This window comes from Betta splendens, chromosome 6, assembly GCF_900634795.4.
Source record: "Betta splendens chromosome 6, fBetSpl5.4, whole genome shotgun sequence".
In the NCBI taxonomy this organism is placed as follows: domain Eukaryota; kingdom Metazoa; phylum Chordata; class Actinopteri; order Anabantiformes; family Osphronemidae; genus Betta; species Betta splendens.
In genome coordinates this window covers 17,074,340-17,102,054 of record NC_040886.2, presented here as the reverse complement: position 1 = coordinate 17,102,054, position 27,715 = coordinate 17,074,340, and the positions used below count along the sequence as shown (strand labels likewise).

The 27,715-nt window shown below is 47.4% G+C and overlaps 4 protein-coding genes across 9 annotated transcripts; 1 reads left to right on the top strand and 3 right to left on the bottom strand.

Moving 5' to 3' along the window:
- Positions 1-1,444: 1,444 nt before the first annotated feature.
- Positions 1,445-8,293, bottom strand: hyal6 (hyaluronoglucosaminidase 6). Of its 2 annotated transcripts, none has more exons than XM_055509927.1 (4): positions 6,590-8,293; positions 2,950-3,906; positions 2,772-2,861; positions 1,445-2,487 (listed from the first exon to the last, which is right to left on the bottom strand). In XM_055509927.1, the coding sequence occupies exons 2-4, from the start codon at positions 3,871-3,873 to the stop codon at positions 1,975-1,977; spliced, it is 1,527 nt and encodes a 508-aa protein (XP_055365902.1). In that variant the 5' UTR covers positions 3,874-3,906; positions 6,590-8,293; the 3' UTR covers positions 1,445-1,974. The 2 variants fall into 2 exon arrangements, with proteins under 2 accessions (XP_055365902.1, XP_029009632.1); XM_029153799.3 differs by having other exon boundaries at positions 1,445-2,456.
- A 209-nt stretch (positions 8,294-8,502) lies between these two features.
- Positions 8,503-19,452, top strand: wasla (WASP like actin nucleation promoting factor a). Of its 2 annotated transcripts, XM_029153970.3 has the most exons (11): positions 8,503-9,074; positions 11,395-11,529; positions 11,924-12,010; positions 12,421-12,517; positions 13,371-13,394; positions 15,608-15,809; positions 16,035-16,077; positions 17,220-17,373; positions 18,283-18,911; positions 19,027-19,135; positions 19,207-19,452. In XM_029153970.3, the coding sequence occupies exons 1-11, from the start codon at positions 8,970-8,972 to the stop codon at positions 19,266-19,268; spliced, it is 1,647 nt and encodes a 548-aa protein (XP_029009803.1). In that variant the 5' UTR covers positions 8,503-8,969; the 3' UTR covers positions 19,269-19,452. The 2 variants fall into 2 exon arrangements, with proteins under 2 accessions (XP_029009803.1, XP_029009805.1); XM_029153972.3 differs by lacking the exon at positions 13,371-13,394.
- A 1,353-nt stretch (positions 19,453-20,805) lies between these two features.
- lmod2a (leiomodin 2 (cardiac) a) lies at positions 20,806-23,656 on the bottom strand. The gene is made up of 3 exons (XM_029153973.2): positions 22,811-23,656; positions 21,310-22,467; positions 20,806-21,195 (listed from the first exon to the last, which is right to left on the bottom strand). Exons 1-3 carry the CDS (start codon positions 23,078-23,080, stop codon positions 21,175-21,177), a joined length of 1,449 nt encoding a protein of 482 aa, XP_029009806.1. The 5' UTR covers positions 23,081-23,656; the 3' UTR covers positions 20,806-21,174.
- A 150-nt stretch (positions 23,657-23,806) lies between these two features.
- Positions 23,807-27,323, bottom strand: asb15a (ankyrin repeat and SOCS box containing 15a). 4 transcript variants are annotated; one of them, XM_055509624.1, is made up of 10 exons: positions 27,220-27,323; positions 26,652-26,811; positions 26,540-26,577; positions 26,196-26,327; positions 25,916-26,074; positions 25,558-25,806; positions 25,306-25,477; positions 24,668-25,211; positions 24,346-24,499; positions 23,807-24,267 (listed from the first exon to the last, which is right to left on the bottom strand). In XM_055509624.1, exons 2-10 carry the CDS (start codon positions 26,747-26,749, stop codon positions 24,125-24,127), a joined length of 1,689 nt encoding a protein of 562 aa, XP_055365599.1. In that variant the 5' UTR covers positions 26,750-26,811; positions 27,220-27,323; the 3' UTR covers positions 23,807-24,124. The 4 variants fall into 4 exon arrangements, with proteins under 4 accessions (XP_055365599.1, XP_055365598.1, XP_055365600.1 ...); XM_055509623.1 differs by having other exon boundaries at positions 26,652-26,855; positions 27,220-27,291; XM_055509625.1 differs by having other exon boundaries at positions 25,558-25,803; positions 26,652-26,855; positions 27,220-27,291.
- Between the last annotated feature and the right edge of the window lie 392 nt (positions 27,324-27,715).

Genomic DNA, 27,715 nt, shown 5'->3' with positions numbered 1-27,715 from the left:
TTTGGGTTTAATCCTTAGTGTGAGATGAAGCTTTTCAGCCTACAGTAAGTGCAGACTTCAGACGAGTTGAGCATCCAGAGTGACTGCTGACACTGACGTTAGGCTGATTATGGTTATTAGCTAAAGTGGCAAAGCTAACAGAAGTCTGAGGTTGGTGAAATTACAGGTGTTTGGTTTCTGTATGTTTGAGACACTGAATGAGTTTTTAAAATGTGTTTGAGAGAAACAAACTGTGTGAATTTGTTTGATCTAACATACAGTAATATTATCTTTTCTCACATTTTCAGGCTTGTGCTTGGAAAATGAAGAGCTTGCCAGAAAATGAAACAGTAAATAGCAAAGGTCTAGTTTGCTTACTGCTCAGCTGTCAGTCATCATAAGCCGATAATAACACCGACAGCAACTTTATGAGAAGCGTTCAGCTGAGTCAGATTTAGCTCTGCCTCATATTTACTCATTAGGAGCTTTGAAGGCCGTGAAATCTGGTTTAGACGTTCATTGTCCACAGAGGATGGACCTTAATGACTGTGGTAATCTCTTGACATGTCATCTTGCGTCTGAAGGGGAAGAGAAATATAATGACAGGATGCAAATCAAGCTGAGTTGGCTCAGAAAGAAAAGCTCAGGATAACAATCATAATAATGATCTATTTTATAGGCAGGAATATTTGCGTCCGCTGTCACAGAACAGTCAGTCGGGTCACTACGACATGACTGCATGGTGTAAACCACCAGGAAGCTGCAGCAGCTACAGATTAGTGGGTAAACTTTTAAGCTGCTGTTGGAGTGGACTTGGTGAAGACCTGCATTCATAATCAGCTTACTCCAACGCTCCTCTTCACTCTCTCTCCACTCTGGTTTGATAGTGGTCCTCTACACGCGCTGCAGCGGCGGCCGCTCCTCCCTCCTGCTGTCAGGCAAGCATCTGGCGCGCCTCCCTTTCCCCCGAGAGGAGCCGGGCTCAATGCTGGGACGCCCGGTCATGTGACCGTGTCTCACCTCATCTGAGTGACAGCTGCACATTCGCTCAGAGGCCTGGTGGAGTGACGTGAGCCTCTTCACCGTCATTATCCCACATAACAAACTGAACACTCTTCTAAATGCTTTCCGTGACTAATTGTTTGAAGGCTGTTTGTTTTCCCGTCCTGCTGCAACTCAGCTTCATTTTTCCTCTGTAATCAGACAGTGAGGCATCACAGAGCTTCTTGAAGTTACCTCTTGTTTAGTCAAACCTAGAAACCACTGGCACAGAAACGATGCGCTATCCCAGCTGTTGCTACTGTGACGGGTCGTCTTCTGTCACACAAAGACTGATCCGTGACCCGGTGCAAACAGATGAATGAACCAAACAACTGTTTACACAAAAAGGAAACAGTTCTTCTAAAAAGAGCAAAGCCTTTTTAACACGCCTTCGCTCAACGGCAGCTGTCTAGATCCCTCGTGTGCTGCAGTGGTGTTTACACAGCTACATTTAAAGCATTTAGAACTGGATTCTTTTCTTTTCTGTCTTTCCCAAAAACAAAAACACCAGGTCTGAAACGTCAGGACTGGAGCAGTACTTTGCTTTTCTTTCCCGACGCTGTCAAGCTTTATCCGCTGTGAGGAAACTGTGACTGAACTCTCAGGTTTCTGCATGTTGGACATAAAACGTGACAAATATAAACAAAGCCTTTCATGTATTTATCCAAGACCGACAGTATGTGAAAGCAGGAAATAAAACTTGAAAGTTTGTCACATTTTATCAAAAATATATGCATCAAACAGAAACAAAAAGAAGATGGTCTGGAGTCAGATCGTGCTTAAAGTATTATTACCTAAATATGAATCCAGTGAGAAAGAAAACTAGTGAAATACAATCAAGTTATCACTACAACCTGTCGCTGATATGGACTCAGCTAAAAGCTAACTCTCATTTCTATTAGCAGCATCTATTGGACACCGATGGGACTGCATCTGATTACACTACAAACCTTCTCAAAGCTCCTTCCTGTTCACAAGATCAGACACTTGATGATGAGACAGAGCCCCAAGAAGGTGATGATGCACAGACACGAAAAGTGCAGCGACAGCAGGAGCAGGACCTCGTCCAGCAGGCCCCTCTCGGGGGGTCGGAGCTCGGGGGTGGGCGGCTGGGGCAGAGCCTGGGGCACCTCGCAGTACACGCCCGTCCAGCCCTGATAACACTGGCAGGTGAACTTGTGCTTCATGTCCAGGATGTCGTGGTTGTTGAGGTGACCGCTGACGTGGAAGCGAGGGCCCTTGGGTGCCGGGTTGAGGTGGATGTGGAAGAAGCGCGGGTTCAGGTGCAGGTAGGCGCCCGAGTCCAGGCTCTTGCGGACGCAGCGGCCGTTCTTCTTGCACAGCGCCTTGCTGCACAGCTTGGCAGCCGAGGTCACGTTGATGACGTAATGTCCCAGCGGACCGTCGATGTACTTCTTCACGGTCAGACAGTTTCTCTGGAGGAGAGAGTGAGCAAGGAAGGAAATGCTAAGATAGTGTTAGTGGCAGGCAAAGACATTGAAAACAAGCATAAAACCTCCTTTCTTTACTTCAACACTTTTGCTTTCTCAGTGGGGAAAATTCAAGAACCATTCAATTCAAGATAGGTTTTAATATATACACATTTAAAAGATGCGCAATTTGGCAACATTAGAGAATTCAGGAGTGAAATATGACAAAATCAACCTTATATTACAAAACATTCAGACTTAAAGCTTTTATATTATTTTATAAATTACTAGCTTCATTTGATGTGCTCTCATTGCCGTTACCTGTGATCGGGCATATTCAGATGATCCCCAGAGGACGACACCTGACACGCCCAAGGCTGCGCTCTCACCGATGGTGTGAACCAGGTCACTCTGCAGTAACGGAGCACATTTGAACCAGGAAGCACGAGTCCAGTATCAAAACAGAAGGAACGCACTCTACTGTAAGCTGAACACATACCTCTGAAAGAACCAGAAAGGTGTAGGCGTAGAACGGTCTGGAGTAGACAAACACGGGCAGCGTATAGTCCACCCGAGAAATAGATGCAATCCTCATGGCCTCCTTGACTCGGTAGTGGACATATTTGACAGTGTTGGGGGAAGACTTGAGTTCATAGTCCAGGTAGATGGATGGGTAGAGCGCCGTGCTCTGCTTCCAGAGCCACATCAGGTGGTCATTGCGTATGTGCTCTATGTTGGGGCATTCGCCAGTGTACCTGTGTGGATGCTGCTTGTAGCCATAGTTGTAGCAGTCTGGGAACAGGTAGAACCCCCACAGCCCGTCGGGCCGGCGCCCTTCAGCCAGAGCCAGGGTCAGGTTCATGAACGCCTGTCCAGCCCTCTCGAAGCCCTCCTTCGCCTCGTTCTCCACCTTGCTCTCGGGCCAGTTCGGGTGAAGTTTCCGGATGTGCTCCTTGGACTTGTTTCGGTAGATGTCTTTGGCACCCCAGTTTCTGACCCACTGAGGCCTCCAGTTCTCCCAGTCAATGACGCCCAGGCCTCTGAAATCCTTGTGGGGGATCAGCTTGTCGATGTCGGCTCTGGCTTTGCTGAGGTGCTTGGGAAGGCTCTGGTTCTGCGGCAGCCCACCGTTGATGGGGACCCCAGAGCTAGAGTAGTAGGGGTAGTATCCCAGGTGGCTGTGGTAGAATATTGTGACGTTGGGTCCACTGAGAGTTTCATTCAGGTTTGCTATGATGTCAAAAACACTGAGGTCCAGGTCTACCTTGAACCGAAGGCGACATGACTCGGTAGGAGCGTTCCACACCACAACAAAGGGCCGATGAGGGATCAGAGGCGCTCGGGCTGGCTTCATCGAGTCGCCCCCGACTCCAACACCAAATAAAAAGAGCAGTACCAGGATCTGGACTCCCATGAGCACCATAGCCCCCAACTCCTCATGGAGCAATTAGTGGTCCTGCACAAGCCAAGCAGAAAAACAACATGTTTAGAGAGAAAATAAATGTATTATTAGCTTCAGTGAGCAGAGATAATCAAACAGGCCTATGAGAGGATGCATGACTGATGAGCGTTGAAGATAATGCTTCAAATTCCACAATGCAACAAAACACAAAGCTCCCTGTTCTCTGTGTGAACAGGACTTTGATGAAAAGGACGGATAACAGCATCAGAGACAATGTAAACAGGGCGATCAGCCAGGATAAGCTGCCTGCTCTGCCTTATGTTTCATAATTTACCACCAATTACAACTCAATTACTACTAATAATAAAAAAACATTACATTCCCCTTTAGATTACACGTACATACTGCAACATCAGTGTGCTGCATTTTATTTACGTATTTCAATTAAGAATCTAACAGTGAATTTGTCATGAAGTGGGTTTGCAGCAAAATGGCTTTAACCAGTAAATGATGTGCACGAATGATGGAAGTTCAAGGTCCACTGAACTTGAGTGCCAACTTCAGACGTGTGAGCTGGGAGCAATTCACCCAACCTCAGTTTGTATCGCTTTGTAGTTTGTCACTTACTTTATTTTTCTTTCTTCTATCTTTCTTCTAAAATGCTAAAAGCCCTTCACCCCCATTTAATTGCTGTCGGCGCCTCATATGCAAGTAAGTCATATTTCAGTTCTTCCAAACTCAGGAGAAAGAGGCTGTGACCCGGGTTCCTGGGAAGCAGCGGCCGCCTCAAAGGACACCATGGAAAATATCCCATCATTCTTTTTGCAAAGCTAACCAGAGGAGGGGCACAGGGCCCCATCAGTGGCGAAGGCTACAGACCGCTGCTCTTTAATGGCTTTAATGGCACAGGAACTTTACGATAGCAGTGATCATGGATGTGGATCTGTCTGAAGAGAGTTATAGTCACAAATGAACTGTCAAAGTGTTCCCTTCGGAACATGTAATGAAGGCTGTAATTCATCTGAAAGTTTCCTCATCTCTGGCTGAGTTGAGGAAGCGCGTCTCTGGACTTTGTTTCATAACTCTTTGAGCATGATGGTTTTTCTGGTGATGCTGATCCAAGACAAACAGCGTGTGGTGAAGCCACTCAGGCTGTCCCCCAAACCACCAAAACACTGGAACGGCCGGGAGTCCGCGCCACAAGAAGGACCTCCCAAACACAGAGTCCGACGCAGGAGACAGACACAATGAAATGATCGAAAGAGTCTGAGCTGCACTAACTGAATCCAGAAGAGGATGAGGTTAAATGTCACAGAGCCAAACCTTTTTCATGCACGACAGTGCGATTGCTCTAGGAATGTGTGTGTGTGCGCTGGTCAACCACTTCAGGCTGAAATATCTGTATTTACCATGGCTTGGCTTTGGATTTGAGCATTCTTGATCCTTGGAAGAAGAATACGCCACTAATTACTGGCGATTCCTTGGTATTTTCTAGAGTTCCACCATCAAATCACACTTGTGGATCGACTGCCATAAGTTAGCATTTTGTTTCCGTTAGCATGCTAACCCAATTCTGGTGACGATGGCCGTGGTTAATATTATACTGCGTTTTTTCATTTGAACCCACACAGTGTGTCCTAAAAGAGAAAAGGTCGTGGATGAGCACAAACCAGTAGATGAAGGCTTTCAGCGTCCAGGTTGGCTTTCATGCTGCTTGTGCTTCTTTTGGCGTCTACGCTAACGGTGGCTTGTAGGTTTGCTTACATTAAAGCACATGAACACACTCTTAAATCCATTTATTACACTTTTGTGTAACTTCAGTTTTGGTTTTTGGTTTTGGGTGAACTGGAAAACCACCTCAGTCCCAACTGTTTCAACATGGGAGGTGCTTGAAGGCTGATGATCCTCGTCCTGGTTTCAAATTTATAATTATATTTATCTGTGCCTGTTTTTGGTATTTCTCTGGCATTTTGGAAGAAAGCAGTAGATTTTGGGGTACCTGATAAAACCAGTTCAGTTAGTTTCCATGGGGTCAAAGAGCATATACGTACTATGGATGTTAGTCTGTTCCGTGCTTTATGTTTTTGAAGCTCTCAGACTTTTATCTGCATTTTTTCTACTCAGCGTTTATTGAGCCATTAGCAGCCTATGTCACACACACTGATTATTTCTGCTTGCATGCAGCTTCCAGTGAAATCTCAGGCTGCGGTTTCTCTGCTGCACTTTCCAGATGGGTTTTAATGGTTTTATTAACGCCAGCTCTCAGACACTGGACTGCACCAGCGACAGGAATGCATTAAAGTTTAGTCAGAGAGCCTGACTGTACGCCCATCTGCCTGCCTGGAAAACACTTGCTGCTGCTTTTTAGCTAACCTGATCAGGCCAGCTGTTAAATGTCTATGAAGTGATCACTCACTCATCGAAACGTTGTCGTGACAGTTCGCCTTTAAATTGAAAACACATCTCAGTGTCACAGGCAGATTTTATGCCACTATAACTAGACTGTCTAAACAACAATCTAATCATGACATTAGGACAATCCTCTAATAGAGGCTAATAGCAAAAAACGCAGATACTAAATGCAACTATAAACATCTAAGGTACAGTAACACTGCAGGACCTTTAAGGTGCAACTACTGCAAATCACATGTGCAAACTGCAACTATCTGACATTTATGGTTCAACAAAACAAACCTAGTTTGAGTAATTCAGGAGAAGCGATTTGTGATGGACGTACCGTCCTCTCGCTGCTGACTGTGCTGAGGCCTCTTTGATGATATCCTCATTTCTTGGTGTTTCAAACGTAGAAGTGGTTCATCCGAAAAGCAACTGCACTGTGTTCATCTCTGCCCCCATCCCTCTCTGGGGTCCCCTGGATGTTATTTGGGCCGAGATGTCCCTGTTGTTCTGGCCCCACCTCATCTGTGCCCAGATGGATTGTTTACTGGACCAAACAGCAGATGAATCAGCAGAGTCTGAAAGCTGGAGCACAGTTTGTGGTCTTCATACCTATTGTGCACTGGGATTATCTGCTGATATAAACAATGTGTGTACCCCCACACTGCTTCTTACAGTGAAACCCAGTAACAGTGAGGATGTGTCTGCAGATCAATATAAAAGAATGTGATTCCACCAACCTTGCAGGCTATACTATTTGAAAAACAGTAGATCTCTGCCAGTTACCAACAGACCAGCCACACACAGTGAGTAGCTAATATTTTAAGACTGTGTGCTGAAAGAAAATAAAAGCATCATCAGCTCAACAGATTCCCATCCATTTCCAACCCTAGTGCATTTCATGGATTATTGATTTGAATGAAGGGGTCTGACATTATAGCACACATTGACCCATCATTGAAACAGACAGGGGTCCTTACATAACAACTTTGGACTTTTGAAGTCTTCACACCCTAAAGGACCCAGTAAAGACTATTATATACAAACTGTGTAAAATGTTTGTTAATTTGTTGAAGCATGTCTGCACAATAACAGACAACCAAACAACCTGCAATATTGTTTATTGAAACATGGGACAGGTCAAGTGACCAGTCACCCCCAACTGTAGCTGTAAACTACAAATACATTTATTACACTGCAGTGTCTTAAACACTAATGTTTACTCCTTTAATGTCCCAAATAATAATGAATTAAGCTGTTGTGCTACAGCGTGTGCTTCCTACACCATCTAGTGGTGTAATCTGTGTAATGCATTGAGGTACTGTACACTTTATGTTTAAAACCTTTTTTTGTTTCTTTAGTAGGATTTATTCACGACTTGATGCATTTCCAATAGCATCAAAGAGTCTGCTGTTTATCTGCCTCTTTAGTCTGCCTCTTTCATGGCAGTGCAATGCGTACATTTCTTTATCATTATCTCGTTTGTTTTTCTGTTATTGTAACTTTTTGTAAAATATAATGCATTTAGATTTAAATGAGGCAAGTAAAAAATGTAAAGTGCTTTGCTTTACTTATTCATTACTTATGCCCATATCTGAATGTTTGTTTTTTTGTTTATCATGAACAGGCTCTCTGGTAGTTTTGAATGGACCCCCGTTTAAGCAGCAGAGGGTAGAAGCAGCTGTCCCACAGATTAGTGTTGGCTGGTGTTAATACTACTGACAAGCTTTAACCCTGTAGCAGGAGAGCAGGACCTGCAGGATGTCAACATCCTCTAGCGTCTGTCCATCTGCCGTCGTACCTTCACGTCCCTCCTCATTGTATTTGCTTATGACTTCAAGACAATGCATCTGTGTGTTACAGCTAACAGCAACACATGGTTTAAAAAACAGATTGATGTCTCAGGCCTCTTGTCTCGAAGTGCTGTAAGTGCTTTGGCAAAGGTTAAGACCAGAAGATTTGCATATACAAACGTTATTAAATTACTTGGTTTATCTTCTAGCTTTACTATCTAATCATTATAAAATTATTATTATTATTATTATTATTATTATTATTATTATTATTATTGTGGAGGTTGACGTCTTATTTACATTTTTGCCCACCGCTTGGCCCCTCCCCATATTGCGTCACATCACCCCCCCCCCCCCTCTTTCCCATTCCCTGCTGCATTCCCAATGGGACTGAACCATTTGTAGCTAGCAACTACTTTTGGCTATTAACTAATGGAAAGCGCGCCTACTCCGCAGGCTCTTTTTAAGTTGAATTCAAAGGCAACACGACGTCTACGTATGTCCGTTAACCCAATAATCTCACTCTGTGATTCACGTCGCGGTGGATATTTGCAGAGTTCGTCCCAGCGAACACCCCCCTCTCCCGTCTTTTTAATGGTCCGCTCCGTCTCGCTGCCATGTTGGATGTACGCATCTCTGCTGCAGCTGCTGGAGTTTCCGAATGAAAGTTGAGCGTTTGTCGGTCCACGGACGCATCGAGAGTCTCTCTTTCGCGTTCGCCACTGAAACGAGCAGTCACGGTCGCTCCCTCCGCCGGAGCAGCCCGGGGAGCGCGCTCCGACCTCCTCCGCCCTCCAGCCCGGAGATGATCCGGTTGCAGGCCATAGCAACCGGAGCCCGCATGGATTCTCTGTAACCAGCGCCGTCCGCCGAGCCCGTCCGTTGAAAACCGCATCGTTTCCGGGCACGCTAGTCGCACTCGGAGCCATGAACAGCCACGCGCAGCCCCGCAGGGCCGCCAACGTGGGCTCCCTCCTCCTCACCCCGCAGGAGAACGACTGTCTGTTCGGGTACCTGGGCAGGAAATGCGCCGTAAGTCGCTCCGCTTGTTTACCACCTGCAGGTTCCCACTCAAGTGCGGCCACATCCACCCAGAATCGGCGGAAACGGGCCAGAGATGCGTCTCCTTCAGAACCTCCACCGCCCCAAGCGTGTTTATCTGTTTACATGTATTTTAATAGCTATGAAATAGAGCAGAATCCTCGTAATACGTTTGTCTATTGTTTATGAACAGTAATCACCACTTTTAAACTGTCAGGTACTGTTTTTTACTTTAGGTATCTAAATAGCATCATCTGCATTTATACACATTCTTAGTTTTATAGCAAAGCCGCAGACTTTGTTATTGGCCGTTAATCCAGCCCCTAATAGAACTAGCTTTTAATGGCAGACTCAGAGCTGATGACACTTGACCAGTTTTTGAGCTGTGAGCCGCTTTTCTGACTGAATCAGGCTTCAGGTGGGACAGAGGTACAGTATTTGGTAAAAACCAAAATCCCCCATAGTTCCCTGGCACCACCTGTACAAATGTTGGCAGAGAAATGCTGAGGTGCTGCAGTTTGTGTATGTTTATGTGCTTCTTGTGTTTACATAATAGGAAGAGGAAACTTTGGTCAGTGTGTCAGACACTGCTGCTTTCATCAGTCTTGTCTTCGTACTTGACATGTGCATCACGTACAGACGGGCGCTGGGCTGGAGGTCGTCATAGGGCGTGTTTGGCATCAGGATTAGAAAGGTCAACAGATATTTATATTTAAATAAAAGGTATGAATATTTGTGACAACAATAAACTACATTTGATCATTTTTAAGGTGAATATTAATCATCGTTAAGTATTAGGTGGTTGTGCAGAGTGCTGATTCCATAAAATGGATATGGACGTAATTCAAGACAATTTGTCACATAAGCCTCCTAAGGTTATGTTGCTAATTTGGTAATCCGGCTTTGAGGAGTGCCCCCTGCTCCTCAAACAGCCCGGTGCTGGATTTATCTGGAGGCAAACGCATTAGAGGAAATAATTTTGAGGAAAAATACTGAAAGTTTACTCTTGGCCTTGCAATCAGTACTGTAAATGTGTTTAAGGTCATTGAAACCACTTTCAGCCTCAACTGGGCCATTGTGGACAAAACTCTGCTGTGTGGACATTTGGGTGAAATTACTTGAATGTTCATTTACTCTGAAAAACCAGTTTTTCTTGTTCTTGAATGGATTCTCATGGTGTTAGCCGAATATGTTTCTATGTCAACAATAGTCTTGTTAGAAATTATTGGTTCTACTAGATTCTGCAGTTCTGTGAGTGTCTGTAAGTGAATTGCCACTGACTGACTTCCACGGATCATTCTGGGTTTCATCAGTAAATTATTTTGCCATTTAGCGAATTGCTGTAGCTGATGCTCTGATACGTGGTTTGTCATTATCAGATGCTAAATTTTCAGCTGATGTAATCTGCATTATCTCAGCGTTTATTACTGTACTGTATTACTGCTACACATCCCATGACTAAATGAGGCATTGAACAGGTGCCCTTTGACCCTTTCTGTGTGATGCTGAAAGACGATTGCACGGTCAGAAGTGTTTCCTTTTGCTCTTCCAGCCGGTACTCATTAATCAGCATAGGAAGGTGGGGCGGTGGCATTTCCTTTTTTTCCCCTGTGGTGGCTGCAGACAGGACTTCTGGCAAAAGGTTTAACACAGCATGACCTCGGCAAAAACCTCCAAACCAGAACAGTTCGAGGAGAGAACGGGGGCTGTCGTCAGCAGCTCTGACTCAACTTCCTGTCCCGCGCAAGTGAAGGTTAAATACTGGAGAAACGAGTTCCAGTCAAATGCCTGGGAATTTACAGAGCTGACATTAATTTAGCTAAAGACCAGATTTGGCAGGAGGATCCTAAAACCACAAGAAAATCAAATTTTCTGCAGGCCAGACACTAAATAGTATAAATGGAAAACCTTGTTCAACCTACATTTTCTTTTCTCTTCAAGCAAAGCATTCGGTCCCATTGTTCTGCCTATATGATAACCGTCTGATAAGACATGTGCATATGTCAATGGTGGTTCCAAATGTCTCATTGTTGACCCGGAGGCTCCCCTTATTTTACAGCAGGTTCAACGTTTGTTCTGTCTGTAGCTTTTATCGCTGATTAAATGTTCTGCTTTGCTGTTGTACTCGGGTTTTTAACAACAAGCTTGTAAAATCTGTTCCAACAAGCCGTTAAAAAGCTCCTGAGTGAGCAGCTTCACTGCCACTCAAACCTCCGGTGTGGAATTAATCATCCCTGGCAGGCTTCGTGTGGGACGTTCCCCAGAGGCTTTGTCTTCGCATCCATTGTCTGACGGCCTCTCGTGTCCTCAGACCCTGTGCTCGGCGGTGGTCCAGGTGTACGCGGCCGAACGCAGCTGCAGCTGGGTGAAGAGATGCTGCGGCGTGGCCTGTCTGGTCAAAGACAACCCGCAGAGGTCCTACTTCATCCGAGTGTTTGACATCAAGGTGAGTGACACCGTTCGATGCCACTCAGCACCATAGCACTCAGATAAAACACAAACATGTTCATTTATTATTGAAGCAAATAAAGATGGTGTTTTCCCAAAGTGTCTAAGTTTTGCAAACCTTTCCTCTGAATCACTTCTCTGCTTTTGCTTTGTATTTTACAACCTCCTCTGCAGTATGTGGGTTGTGGCTGAGGATATTATTAAAATGCTTTAAAGATTATGTGCATCCCACAGAGCAAAGTGACTGTAGCAGCTGATCTGTGTTTACTGTCTCATTCTGGGACCAAGTGGTTCCCCAACTAAAGATGGGAAGCAGAATGGGAGAGGGGCGTGTAGCTTCTTTTAAATGTAAAATAGAATTGACTCAGTTTCCTTCTCTTGTGCTTTTGCAGGAAGGAAAAACAATGTTTGAGCAGGAACTTTACCACAACTTCTCCGTCAGCAGCTCCAGGTCCTACTTTATCTCATTTGCAGGAGATGTGAGTATAGAAGTCTTTAGGAATACTTCAGAAGCAAAGCTCCCACCGATCGGGTCCTCCTGTTGAAGTGTTAATCACGTAACGCGTTTACACACGGTGACACGTTCACATTAGAGGCGGCTCGTGCAGTAGGACGGCTGCAGGACCACAGGATGTCTGCTCTTAAAGCTGGGGTTTCTGATGTGAAGGGAGGATCTGTGGTCATAAAGTGCAACAATGCAACAAAGCAAAACATCTAATGCCAAAACTGTTGATATTCACGAGTGTTAGAACCAAATATTCTGTTTTCACTGATTGTGTAACATTTAGATGTTAGTAAACTTGCTCATTGTAAATAAATGGATCAGTGATACATCTGCTCTCCTAGAAATAAAGATGGCATTCAATGACTGTTGGTTTCTTCTTCTCAGACCTGTCAGGTTGGTCTGAACTTTGCTAGTGAAGAAGAGGCTAAAAGGTTCCGAGCGGCCGTCAACGACCTTCTCAACCGAAGGCAGCGCAAAACTGGTACGTTTCACCCTTTTTACTGTATTTTTCATTCTTAAGCGTTTGTTTTCTCTCTTATCTGTAACTGGAGAACTCCGCTCTTGTTTTACTAACGCAGCCCGTGTGGGTTCCAAACCTCCTCACTCATGTTCAGGCCATAACAGGGAGATCCTCGAACTGTGCACAGTCAAATCAAAAGATCTTATGGTGTCATTTGTGGATGAACTGAGCATTTCTGGTGAGAGGCCCATATAATTAGTGCATCTAAACAGCGACAGCAGAAGCTAAACATACTAGTGCAGTGTGATTAGATTCACATCCAAAATCCCGATCCTGAAGCCGAGCCTGGACTCCACCTCAGAGTGCTCCAGATGTTTCTTCAGCAGACATGAGCGGAGTGTGCTGGTTTGGGACACTGCTCGTGCTTCCTCTGTAAAACCGTCAGTCTGTCTGTGCAGCCAGACTCTGGCTTCCTTCCAGCTCCGCTCAGCATGCCAGCCGTTTGAAGTCTACACAAACTGTGATGATAAGTGAGGGTTCAAAGGCTCTTGGAGCTGGGGCATAGCGGGTTTTTCCGGGGGGTGCTTTGTGTCAGACACAGCTCAGCTCTGGCTTCTCCTCTTCTGCTCATGTCAAAGACTTCCTGAACTGCTTTCTGATTGTTTTGCCCGCGGTGCAGCAGACGTGAGGCGGTGTTTTCTGACAGCTTGGCACCTGGGGGCTCTTCTTCTCGTCACACTAACCAAACTTCAGCGCACCTTCTGACTGTTAAACTGCTCACTTTGACCTCTTGCCTCCTAAAGCTCAAAATCTCTCACTTCAGTGCTGCTTATTTTACTCAGGAACTATAACGATGTTAATTTTTCTTTTGCAGAGAAAAGAGCTGACCATAAAAATGGTATGTTGAACAGTTAATATTAATAACACACTTTCAGTCACAGGGTATTTGTTTAACCCTAAGGTCTGTTCTCATTGGTTATTTAACTAATAACCAGATATCTGACTTCCTTTTTTATTGCTTTTCCATGTACCTATAAGATGAAGAATGTGCATCATTCTAGTTTTGCCGTTTTGTGTAAGTTCTTTCTAAATCTGAAGCTGGGTCAAACAGGTCTATGGACTGTAGTCCTCTCTTTGTTTGTTTTCTAGTTCTATTTACATGTTAAACATAGTGCTGCAAATACATCCATCATATTCACTCATTCACAACAACTGAGTGAGGTTGGTGGTTCTACTCTGTATTTGGGCTCCAGTCCTACTGTGTACTGGCTTCAATGACTGTAACCGACACAAATCAAATATAGTGTGCGTCATTCTACAGCAAACAGAAGCAGTTCACTGATTTAACATCAGAGACTGAGTGTTGAGCAAGTCCTCGATCCGCCATATTTTCACAGACAGCGTGAGTCACATGGTGACAGCGTGGAGTCGGCTGCAGGTTAATCTGCCAGCAGGACGCCCATCTGCCATATGTGCACCACATGCTCCGTGTTGTTCCTTTAAACCCTGCTGTCATGGACATAAGCTGCAGTCGCCATAGTTGTTATTACAGTGACATTTTTTTATTAATAAAGGTCAAACTCTAGGTTTGTTTTCTTTATCGTTCACAGCAGTTGTAGAACGGATGTTTTTACTAATCATTAGAATTTGCTGTTTGCAAAAGGGTTTTTAGTTGCACATTTCAGTAGTTTTTTTCATTTTTTAGCTCAATCTCTGGCAAGTTGATGTTTTTAAGTGGAACAGACAAGAACGCCTCAATACATGTGAACACAGCAGCTTTTGTCAGGCCAAACTGAAACGGTTTACGCAAACCTTCTGTCAGAACATCATGGCACCGCCTTGTACAGTGCTGGATTATGTTTGCATTAAATTCTTTGCTACACACACAACAATCGGATGCTCAAAAGAGAAAGAGGAGTAACTTCTGAATACATGATGGTAGTAATTAATGGTAAAAGGTAAAATGGTTTGCTGCTCCAGGGTGATGAAAAAGTAAACAGAGAAACCAACAGTTGGAGTTGGTGCCACTCACTCACTCACTCACTCACTCACTCACTCACTCACTCAAGCTGCTTCGCTACTTGGACTTGTAAGCATAAACTAAAATCGTTTGCTCTCCGTCATTTACAAAGTGTTGGTCCAAGTGAATCCCAGTTTTAATTTAGGATTTCTCATCTGCAGCTGTGCCTTCATGTCTGCCCCGAACACTGTTTACTTTCATTAAGCTCTTTGGCTGTTGGCAAACACTGACGCTGCAAAGAGCAGGATTAGCATATTCTCCACAGATCAGTCGTCTCTTCAAGTCAACGCATGAATTTGTGCCTGAGATCATTCTTTCATTGACGTTTCTCTCCGGTGGCACGGATTCATTCTGACATTTCAGTAATGGAACATGTTTGTTGCCCTGGACTTGGGAGATGGATGCTGAGCTCCTCCCTCCTCTCTGAATGCATTGTTCACATCCTCCATTGTGAACTCTTGGTTATGAAACCTTATAGACTGAACCCAGATCAGTAACTGCACTGTGGTTGGGGCGGCTGGTTGCGTTGTTGAGTTCCTGCCTCAGATTCATTTTATTGTGTGATGGTTATAAATCCTGCAGGTAACGTCTGTAGATGCGTACGTCTACTTCAGACAAAGGCACTTTTAATATTAGAGAGAGGCAGCATCTGAGGTGAGGAATGGTCTCATCACAGACATTCAGTCTTCGTGGGGAGTCCAGAGATTTGGATTTGGGGATTAGCACTGGATTAGTGATTATGTCAGATGCTACGGTTTTCAGATTATGAGGAATCTGAGGACTGAAGGACCAGTGGGGCTGTGATGGTGGGCTGTTCTTTACGAATGTTAGAAAAAGGGACCATCAAGCTCTTTCATGATGACACAGAACATGCAGAAGTTCCCAAACTTGATCCAAACCTTGATCTCGTCCGTTCACTGTCAAAACAATGATGACCCATACGTACATTGAGCTGTTGGTTACTATGCTCGTTCCACGCTGGCTCCGTCAGTTGTGTCGTCACATTAGGTTCCTCAGACAACGTCTAGAGAAGCTCAGGCTCCTCATGGAACACTCTCCCTGACCATGTGTTCCTCGTTCCCCGTCTGCAGGTCCAGCTCTGCCCATGGCCACAGTGGACATCAAGAACCCAGAGATCAACAATGTTCGGTTCCTCAACTCCTACAGCCACCAGCAGCCGTACCACCTCAACAACGTGCTGAGCCACAGCGGCCTGAGCCGCAAAGACAAGAAGACCAAAGGCAAGAAGAAGAAGCTGACCAAGGCCGACATTGGCACGCCAAGCAACTTCCAGTGAGTCCCAGCTCACATCTGATTTCAGTGCTGAAGACAGCGGGAGAGATTTAAACGTGTGTCTATATAAAGCTCAATCAGAGAAATAAAGTCTTGAAAATGTTTTTGCAATACATTGCGATACCGTGTGTGGGCTCAATACAAAATAGATGATGTACTTGTGTATGTTTGCGTGTGCACAGACACGTGTATGATCTCACCACATTTCTCTCCCATCGTCTTCAGGCACATTGGTCACGTGGGCTGGGACCCAAACACAGGTTTTGATGTGAGTACACACACACACACACACACACACCATGCACAATAGTGACCTGTGTGGTGGCTGCATGATGGAACTGTTGGACAATAGGCTCTTGTTGCCTCCTGCTCATATTCACAAACAATTTGCTGCATCTCAGAAGCTGCAGACAAAAGCAGCTCAACAGGCGACACACTCCCCAACTCATCAGAGCTGCATAATTAGGAATTGGATTCATAATAATTTTAGATCAACATTTTCTTCATTTCATGCATAAATGTGTTATGCACTTATAAATAAACTCTTTATTGGTGTCTCAAATGGACATCATTATTTTTCTGGATCACTTCAAACCCTGAAGTGAAACAAGTGGCACCGACGCTCTTACGTGTGTTTTGCATGTAAGTCTTGACAGATGTTTGCTAATGTGAGATGGTGGCTGTTTGTGTTGTCATGGCAACCAGACGTCGCCTAGGAGTTTCTCACCTAATGAATGTTGTGTTCATGCTGATAACTGATTCTACTAATTATCTCTGTTTTCCCTCACGTGCACATGCTCAACCATCCTGAACACATAACGATCTCGCATTATGACCGGTCCCAGAATGCACTGCAGCAGATCGGTACAGCAGCTTGTGCTTCCACCCATGGCCACCGGGTGTCAGGCTAATACTAGTTTGTCTGCAGCACAGTTTAAAGTGGTTTAAGGCAAATGCAGCTGAAGGAAACCTTAAGTCAGTTTTTATGATGTTGGAGGTTTTGCCTGTTACAGCCCTACAATACATAAAATGCTTGTGAGAATTAAGAAAATAAATAAAACTGCACTAGATAAACACTTTACTGACTTACTGATTAGTGAAGCTGAAAATATTTTGTGTTTCTGACAAAAGTGAACAAGCTGTTGATTGAACTTCTTAGTCAGAGCAGGGCATTATTGCACCTCCAGCTATGGTCAGGCCACAGAAAGTGAAACGCTGATTGCGTAAGGGCTCTGAAGATGCTGCTCACGCAGCTGGTCACAGCGACGCCGTTTGTTTAGGTAAATTTGTTTGAACTGCAGGAGTCGTCAGAATGAAATGTTTCACATGTTGGATCATTTTCTGTAGTCATTTCTCTGGACATGGTCACGCTGTGAATCCACTTTTGTTGTTTTGTTGACATTTGTGCAGCTGAACAACCTGGACCCCGAACTGAAGAACCTGTTTGACATGTGCGGCATCTCTGAGGCCCAGCTGAAGGACCGGGAGACGTCCAAGGTCATCTACGACTTCATCGAGAAGAAGGGAGGGGTGGAGGCCGTCAAGAATGAGCTGAGGAGGCAGGGTGAGATCACACAGGCGGCCTTTGATGTGTCCAGCTGCTGTGAAACTTTAATGAACTGGTAGAGTTTGTAGATCTGCACCGACTCAGTCTGGAATGAAGTGCATCAGATGAAAGAATGACACAAAGTTTCAAATTGAAATGAGGAACGTTTAGTGTCGTGAGCACCGGCCTCCACATCAGGACAGGGAGACTTTCCAAAGTATATCAGACAGGAAAACAGCTGATTCTGGGGTTTGTTAAGCTGTGAAAAACACTTTGACTTTTTTATAGCCACTTCTTTTCAAATCTAAATGTACTTTTGTGATTCAGATCCTCGTCTACTAACTGAAAGTGGTTTTCAGTATGTGAAAAAATGTGTGCGCTCTGCACCGCACAATGGAGGAACAAACCACATACTTTTGTAGGATTTCACGTCGGCCGTGAAACGCCTTTTATTTCTAAATGAGCATTTTTAAATTCCCGTCACAGCTTCAGCTTTAACTTTCGTTTCCTTTCTTCCTTTTTCACTTCTGTCAGATTTGCAGGTGTGCAGATGAAAAAGTGTTGGACTTTTATTCCGTGTGACAGTTTTTGTGCATGTTTTATTCATGTTACCCTTCAAGTTTGAAAGCGGGAGTGGAGACTGTCGAGTGCTGTGAATCTCAATTCAGCAGAGTGTGTATCTGTATGTAGTGGTCTGCGTTTCATGCCACCTGAGTGAGTGTTTCTGCCCGTCCTGCTGAGTCGACTTGAGTTTAGACCAGGTGATCAGTGAATATGGGATCGATGTTGACGATTCTCACAAAATGAATCTCCAAACTTGAGTGCGTCCGTTTTCCCCTCTGAGCTTTTACAGCAGCATTTCTATCAAACTAAATATGAGTCTGGGACGAATCATGTTGATGCAGCCTGATCTTTTTTCCCCTCCAGCTCCCCCTCCACCTCCTTCTCGTGGTGGCCCTCCGCCTCCTCCTCCACCACCCCACACCTCAGCTCCACCCCCGCCTCCCCCTCCCTCCAGAGGGGGTAGAGGGGCCCCTCCTCCCCCTCCGCCTTCCAGAGCGCCGGCGTCAGCTCCTCCTCCCCCTCCTCCATCCAGACCTGGGACTCTGGGTGCCCCCCCTCCACCACCTCCTCCCACAAGAGGAGGGCATCAGCCCCCTCCTCCTCCACACCACCACCACCATCATCATCATCATCACCAGCCTCCCCCTCCTCCTCCCCCCACCCCCTCACATGCCTCTATTAATCCCCAAGCCCCTCCACCTCCGCCCCCTCCCCTGGCCCAGCAGTCTTCGGTAGGCAGTGGGGGTGGCTCCACTCTTGCCCCTCAACCTCCCCCTCCTCCCCCACCTCCTCCCCCCGGCCCCCCTCCTCCCCCGGAGCTAGACGGAGACTCGCCTCATTCGCCAAGCCCAGGCGGGAAGTCTGCACTGCTGGAGCAGATTAGGGGAGGAACCCAGTTGAAGAAGGTGGAGCAGAACCACCGCGCACCGGCCTCCACCACCGGACGAGACGCCCTGCTGGACCAGATCCGACAGGGGATCCAGCTCAAGACCGTAAGACACATCACAGGCCTTTCGACACAGCTGTGTGTTCTCTGCTAGTACACGTGTCTGGCCTCAAGTTAAGGTGGAACCCAGGGCCAGGTGTGACCTGCGTGTGTCCCCCCAGGTTTTGGACCTTCCAGAGTCCGGTCCGCCAACACCGGCTCCAGCCGCCGGCATCGTGGGCGCTCTCATGGAAGTGATGCAGAAAAGGAGCAAAGCCATTCATTCCTCGGGTAAGTCTGACACGAGCTGCCTGCACAACTCCTCCTCTGTCCGGTTCTTACAGGCTTGTTTTTTTTTCCAGACGAAGACGAGGATGAGGACGAAGACGAGGACTTCGAGGACGATGACGAATGGGAAGACTAGTCCTCAGCAGCACCTACCCCCCAAATCCCTGCACCTACCGCTGACACTAAAGCAGCTTCTAAAAATCTTCCAGAACCGGACAGAACTTGTAATGTATATGTTGTAAGAATTTGCTTTATATTTATTTTGCCTTCTTTGCTTTTTGTTTTTTATGATCGTTATAATAAATCTGTGCAATACATCATCCGTTAGATCTGAAACATTCGTCACGTTTCCTCATCGGTAGACGTCCTCCACCTCCACTGGTTAGAAAGCACTTACATTAGTCCTCAGCACAAGGTGAACATGAAGCTTTTTTAATATTAATCCTACTCTGATGCACTAGCTGCTCTGCTGATACGAGTCCTCGGGGGCATTTCATGTTTGTAACCTTCTTCATGTTTTCATTCCTAAAAGGGAGACGTGTGCGACCAAACAGGCAGGATCCTCTTTGTGTTTGATAGCAGCTCGGTCTAAAAGCGACATTATTTTCTTACTTCTTTTCATACGTTCAACTTTCCTAACGAAGTCTAGTTAAGTCATGTCATTTTTTCATGGAGACTCGTTTGCCTCACGCAGACTCTAAGGTTTTATTTTTATGTAATGGAAAACCTTTATTTGCACAGTTTTGTGTTTTTTGTGGTGTGTGTTCATCAGAACTAATTTCTATTTTATTTCAGTCATGATACAACAGACACTTAGAAAGTTTTAAAAAGGATTACAGGCGTCTGACGTTTGCGTTGGCGTAGTAATACACACACACACACACACACACACTCTGTGGCATCTGTGACATGATGGGACCTTTTGTTACATGTGGCTGGTTGTTCATTCTGTCATTGCCTGCAGGAGGAACAGGGCTGCGCTCATGATCCCAAACATGTAAAACATCTAAAGAAACCCATCATCATCCTCATCCATCAGATAAACAACTATAATTTTATGCAATGCGACTGTAAAAGCCTCCGCATGGAGAAATATTTAAAAAAGCAAATAACGATGAACCAAATGTGGCATTCGCAAACAGCTTGTGGGTTTGGCAATGCCTGCGATTCTCTGTGTAAACGGTGCGAGAGTTAATCAACGTTCTAACTGTTCGTCTTCGAGTTTTCACCGTCCTCCAGCGAGGCGTAATGCTGCATCGAGAAACCGAGATACTGACAATGAACCTGTGAACGGGGCTGGGAGGGGTGGGGGGAGGAGAATACTAAATTGTATACTTAAATAAATGTTAATATTTACAGAAAACCAAGGTCTGCATCTGTTTGCAATCATTAACCTGCGTGCGTGCGTGCGTGCGTGCGTGCGTGCGTGCGTGCGTGCGCGATGACCCGAAGCAGAGGTCGTCTGCATAACCCTGGTCCACGACTGAGGCCCTCAGAGACATGGAGGGAGATTAGCAGTGCAGTACGTAGGGTTTATAATTGGAAGCCAAAGTTTCCCCAGGAATTTAATTTGGCCATTGGTTTTCATTCCAAGTGTATGTAATAACTGTAAGCACAGGTGTCTAAGCCACCTGTTTGTGTATTAAGACCCAGTGGACTTCACGTTCAGCTGCTGAGCTGATATGTAAAGTTTTATTTTCCCTCCAGTTTTCACACGGTAACATCATAAAAACGTAAACGTGAGGAAATGTGCCGTGGCCCTGACTCCACACACGTTAAGAAAACAGTTGAACATTTGAAAAAAATGGGCTCGACACTTAGAAATTAATGAGTTTAAAAGAAAAAAACAACTAAACAAATTCACTGGAACATTAACAAAACTTAAGTAGTAAATTCACATTTTAGCGTTTCAGTCTAAATGTTGGAGCTGTGTTTTCTCAGGGCCACTGTAGAAAAACTTTGACACTTTAACGACGTGACAGTGAATTAAAAATGAACTGTGTCAATACCAGTGAAAAGTCACAAGCAGTCGGTCCCTGAATTCAGGTCTGGGCCGGATCCACCTGAAAGCACAAAGATGCAGCACGTCAGTCATGGGCCGGTTCTGCACTGGCTGCTTCCATGACGGAGCTGAACCTCTGCTCACTAGGATGCCGCAGAGTCAGCGGTGCTCGTACCCGTCTCAGGGACCTGACGCTGCTCCCGCGGATCGCTGCCATCAGGTCGTCGCGGCTGCACCTCTGTGGGGGGGGGGCGCCCGCCTCCTCCCGCCTCCTCTGCAGCGACGGCTTCAAGCCGCTCCTCAGCTCCTTCAGGATGTCTGCGCCGTCCTCGCCGCCGCTGTTCTTGGCCTTTTTGGACTTGGGTTTCCTCTGGTTCTGACCCTTGGTGCCGTTGGAGCCTTCGTGCTGTTTGACCAGTTCTGCGATCTTCCTGGTCGTGGCGTCTGGTGGAGGAGGGCATCGCTTCTGGCTCGCGTCGGCCTTCGGAGGCTGTGGCGGCTGCTTTGGGGCCCTGTTCTGGGCACACGGCCCGCCGCCCGGACCCGGTACCTCTGGGCTCTGCTCCATCCGCTGCTGGAGCCGCCGCTGTCGCTGTCGGTCCTGGTTGCGCGTCAGGATGCCTGTCGCCGCCAACCTGGGACCTGGGAGCTCGAACTGGTAGCCCAGTTTGAGCAGAGTGGTGTTCTCCCTGAGCAGCTGGACCATCTCCATCTCCACCTTCCCCCCGCAGATGTGCCTCTGGTTGTGGAAGCGGAGCTCCACCAGAGTTCTGTTGTGCTGCAGCGCTGCCAGCAGGGTGAGGAGGCCCTGACCCGACACGTAGTTGGACTCGATGTTCAGGTTCCGCACGGAGCGGTTCTCGCGGAGCATCTTGGACACGGCGGCGGCGACGCGGTCGTCGGCGTGGGTGTTGGACAGGCTGAAGACGTGCACGTGAGAGTTGGAGCACAGCGCCTCAGCGAAGCGGAGCAGCGTTTCCTGGGAGACGGCCTCCATGTTGTTGAGGTTGACCTCGGTCCGCGTGGGGTCGTCGTCCAGGACCTGCTGCAGCGCTTCGTCGATGACGGTTGGGTTTCCGCTCGCTCCCGCGTCCTGTTCTGGGCTTTCAGTCTGCCTCACTTTGCTGGTTTGAGTCTTTTGATGACATTTACTCCTAAACGGAGCCTCTTTTTTACCGCCGTCTGTCTTTTGTGCCTCTGCGACCTGTGCGGTGCATCTGCCTGGCGCCTTCGTGCCTTTGTTGAAGCTCTTCTTTCTGTCGTTAATCGAAGGCTTGTTGCTGCTGCTGCCTGTTGACAGTTGCTCCCCCCTGCTGTTATCTGGACGCCCCTCCTGTCGATGATAACACGACAGAAGATTGTCTTGAACCTTGACATTCTCCAGTCTCTGGCTTTTAATTAAGTGGTGGGCGCCCATTAGAGCTGCTATTTCTCTGACAGGCTGTATTTTTAGACTGTTTCCAGCCAAACATCTTGGTACGTTGCTAGAAGGGACTTCATTAAACAGAACACACCAGGTTGGAACACATGCATCTAAATTATAGAGGGAGTTTGTTTCTTGACACAGGAGACTATGAAACACCAGCCCTTCACATGTCGCTCATTCTAGACACACCTCCTACTCCCTGTAACACCTTTACCTGAACATCTGGAACGGATCTGAGCTGTGATCTCACCTGACTGGAGCCCAGCGTTCCGGCCTCCATTTCCTGCCTGTTCTCGCTCTCCCAGTACTTGAGCAGAGCCTCCCTGTCAAAGACCCCCGTCGGGCTTTTGGCCGTCTGGTCCTTCTGCCTCAGGCCGATTGGGACGTTGTCGTCCGGCTCCAGATCGTCCAGCTCGCGCTCCAGCTCCTGGAGCTCCTCGGGGGACAGCGCCGCCAGCAGCTCGTCCTCGTCCAGCTCTTCGTATTTCTTCAGTTTCCTGCGGTACTCGAAGGTGCTCATGGTTTGGCGGTGGTTTCAAATCTAATAGTTTATAATTTGGCTGAAATTGTCCTGAAGTTGTTTGTTTCCTGGGTTTGATCATTGGCTGCCCCTCAGATCCCCCCCGAGCAGGGATGCTGCAGGAGACTGGTGCGACTGGTTCATCCGCTGGTCTCAGCTGTCAGCTCCCACTCTGCTGAGGAGCAGCAGGAGCACGGCTGCCGCGCCTCTGATGCTCGGGGCTTTTTTTAGGGTGTTGAGTAAAGTGTCAGCGCGATAGGCTTTCTGCAGGAATGCAAACCCTGTGAGTGCTCTGTGCTGAGAAGTCACCAGCAGCTCGTGCCTCAAAAGGAACAAAGACAACAAAACACGGGGAAACGTTGGAAACGGACGTGTGCAGCGTTACGTAACGTGAGGAACCACGGCTGGTTGTGGTGTTGTCAAGAAAACAGTCGCTCTCCCTGAGGATGGGGGATTATGAGGCTGAGAGCCGCTGATGGTGTTTACACAAGGAAACAAGTTCAAGTTGTTCAGATCAGTTGTTCAAATGTGTAAACAGGAATAATAAGTACTCCTACTGACATTTGGTATGATGATAACGATGTGCAGCTAAAGCTGAGCCGTTCCTCCGTTCATGCTGTCAATGCTTGTGTTTCATTGCAGGTGCAGGTGAATCAGAAATGCATGATGGGATCAATGACACACTCGCCACTAGATGGAGAGTTATTAGAAACAATCAGTTGTACGTCAGGTATTAAGTCCTTTACTGTTTCTTATTGTCTGCACACTAACACATTAGCACCTGTTGGTTCCGACACCTGCCTGTGTTGCAGCCGGCGTCCACTATTCACAACAACATGACCTTCCTTCAGTTATCAGCGTCTCTGGTGACCTGCCAGATGTGGAACCATGTTCTTGTTCTTCGTGCAGGTCAGGAGCTTAAATATAGACCTTGTCAACTTCCAAACAAAGCAGCTCATGACTGTGTTGTGGTCGGGCCCATCACCAGCTGCAGTTCCTCCACGAGCCAGTAGACGATGACGGATCAGAGGAGAAATCCTCTCCTCAGTCGTTGGAGCGCAGGTCGCTGTCTTTAAACAGCAGGTAGTCCTTCAGCCTGTTGGGCAGATGGAGGGACAGCAGGTCGCTGCAGCTCAGGTGTTTCCTGACCTCCACCCTGCTCAGGTGGGACAGAGCGCGCGGGGAACCTGCGTCACAGAGAGCTGTGGTTTGCATGGATGCGGTTAGAAAACAGCGCCCGCCCGCCCGCTCCGCTGCTCACTCACGTGTGGTCCGGAGGATGTGGGGCCGCTCCCTGTGTTGCTCCAGGAGCTTTGTCAGTTTTCCGCACAGGGAAACCTGGCCGACGTAGTCCAGGAGGATAGAAACGACTTGGCCCACGAGGTTCACCAGCCACGAGACGCTGACAAAGTCACAGAACTGGGCCATGGAGAGATTCACACGCAGTAATGTTAAAGGAAGGAAACGGGTTCTGAGATAAACAATGAAATGCTCTCAGTGGAGATTAAATGCAAAAGTATGAATTACATCACTAATAAATCCATTAGAGGTTTTGTTTTAAGCTTCACCAACGTCTAAGAAACTCACAGCAACTCTTTCCTGGGGATGTTGTGAGGAGTCAGACTCACTCAGCTTGTCCCAGTCGTCGCCATGGTTACAGCGGAAACACTTCTCAGCGTCGTAGCCGTTGTTGAGCAGCAGCCTCATCATCACCTCGTCCTTCAGGCAGTACTGCAGCGCCGTGGGGAACTCCGTGTCGCTCACCACCGTGAAGTAACAGTTCACGTCAGCTCTGGCCGCCAGCAGCAGCTTCACCATCTCGTAGCGGCCGGACCGGACCGCCACCAGGAGGCAGCGCAGCGGGTCCAGGTCGGGCTGGGCTCCGTGGTTCAGCAGCATCTCGGTGCACGTCGCATCCCCGTTGGAGACGGCGAAGTACAGGGCGCTCCTCCGCATGTCGCCGTAGTTCTCAGAGACGTGAGGAGCCAGCAGCGCGTCGGCCTGGAAGCCTCTGTGCAGCAGCAGCTCCAGGCAGCGAGCCTGGCCTCCATCCGCAGCAGAGTGCACCGGACTTTGACCCGACAGCCTCAGGGCCCGTCGAGTGGTGACCGGGATTAAGATCCTCACAATTCTAGGAAAGACAGCGGTCAAATTAGCCCTGGTGTTTGTCCGGACAGTTGGAATGTGTATAACAGCGGGCAGCTGTTGAGCGTGGACCCACTCACAGGAAGTGTCCTTCGTACGCCGCCCGGTGGATGGGCAGCTGTGAGCTCAGGTTGTGGACGTTGGGGTTGGCCCCGTGCTGCAGCAGGATGCTCACACAGTCCGGGTTCCCCGACCCTGCGGCGTCGAACACCACGCTGTCGCCGTTGGGTGCCTGAGCGTTCACATCGGCCCCTGCAGGATAAAAGGCAAAGGAAAACGGCTCCGTCCTGTCCTGTGCTTTGAGATGGAAAGTGTGCGCGTTTTTAGTTCACCGTGTCTGATGAGGAGCTCCAGGACGTCCGCGTGGCTGTACTCTGCAGCGATGCCCAGAGGGGTCACCCCGTGCTGGTCCGTCTCTGAAAGAACAGCCCCGTTCTGCAGCAGCAGCTCCATCACGCCAACGCAGCCGGCTCGAGAGGCCTCGTGCACGGCCGTCCACTTCTTCAGGCAAACCTGCTGCACCCGAGCGCCTCCGGCGATCAGACAGGACACGAGCCGGGGAGATCTGGCTCTGACGGCTGCTGGGAGGAGGAACGGGGGGGGGGGGGGGGGGGGGGGGGGGGGGTGGAGAGATCAGGTCCAGATGCTGCTCATCACCTGCCAGGGACTCGGTGCTGAATGTGTTCTGACCTAAAAGCAGAGGGGACTCGTTCCTGCTGTTGGTTGTCTGGGGAGAAGCTCCATGGTCCAACAGCATCTTCACGTTTTCCACCAAACCAGCTGTAACTGCTAACGTCAGGAAGGTCTCACCGTCTGCTGTCGTCTCCTCCAGTGTCAGGCTGCAGGACGCTGGAACACAAAGAGGCCACAACATTCAAACAAGTTTCTAAACTTGCTGCTGGAGTGTCAGGTCTTTCATGGCTCCAGGTCGACTTGAGCTCCTCCACAAGCGGAAGTGGCCATCTCTCACCGAACAGCACCGTCTCCAGGACCTCGGGCCGAGGCTGGACGGCCGCCCGGTGCAGAGGATACCAGCCGTGCTCATCCATCTGACTGAAGGCTGCTGGGAAATCACAGAGCTCCTGCAGCGCCGACAGGTCGCCTGCAGAGACGCAGACTGGGTTTGTTTTCTGTAGAGTCAGAAACTGTGGCCTTTGCCCCTTAATTGTAAAACACCGTCCTTCTCCTCTAATTGAGTCTTATCGTTAGTATTATTATTAGTAATATTTCTGTCCCACAGACTGATGCATGAGGAGATTCTTTAACCTGTTGTGTTTGGACATAAATGTAGTGTATATTATAACACATATTTACCATGTGCAATAATGGCTCCAAGTTTCAGAGCTTCACTCCTAAATGTACAAATGGGGAGATGTTAGACGGCGTCGGACGTTGCTGCAGATGCTGAGGCCAGTGCAGGCTGTACCTCCACGGCTCGCCCCCTCTGTCACACCACTCCTGAACCATCATCCGTTCATCGTAGGCCAGGAGTTCATCATCGTCCACGTCGACGGGTGTGTCCATGTCCCAAACGTCACAGATATGAAAACAACTTCACACGTCCAACTCAAACGCCCGCAAACAGACTGAGCAGAAAAACAAGTCTGCTGTGGATTCGACTCCGCAAATACTGGAAAGAAAGGCTGGTGTAGTACTAGGTCAGGTACTGACACCACACTAAAAATACTTCATTAGAATAATAATATATTAATAAGTATTTTGAATCAAATCCTAAAATTCTGATGCAACACAGTGATCATAACTTTCTGTTGTGGCAGTGAAGCAGCAGATCATGATGTAACCTCTAATCTCTTTATAATCAGCTCGGTTCACGTCACTTTCACTTTGACCTCATTATTGGATCACATATGTAAAACCAGCACCTCAGCTTTTACGTCGTCGTATGAATGTTTCACCCTCCAGGAGAGGCAGCGAGTTACACAGGGAACGAAACGCACGACGAAAAGCGGCATCATCCATTTAGTCGCTCTCACCTGAAAATATGTGTTGAAGTCGCTGCACGAAGCAACAGCAGGACAGTTTCAGTGTCATGGCTGAACCACACACACACACACACACACACACACGCTTGACTGCGCTATTTATAAGTGTCACCTGTTCCAGTGTAACATGACGGCAGTAAAGGAGGGAGATGTCGCTGTTGCTCCGCTAATGAATATTAGCAGCCAACACATGAATATTTCAGAGTATTTCTCACGTCAGAAAATGAGGTTTTCATACAAAGATCAGTTCATGTGCAGTTGGACAAACAATCACTGAGAGCATTGTGAAATCCTGAGGATGTTTAAAGACCCAAATGATTCCTGGGTTTCCAGATTCTGACCTTTTGAAATCTTGGCTTTGATGTGACGTGGTCAAACAGCTCATTTAGCACAGTTGACCGTTTCAATGGCTCCACGCTGAGAACAGTCATTTTGTTTTCAGCTTGAACACTGTAATTTTCAGCAACTGGACTTTGAACGTGGGACA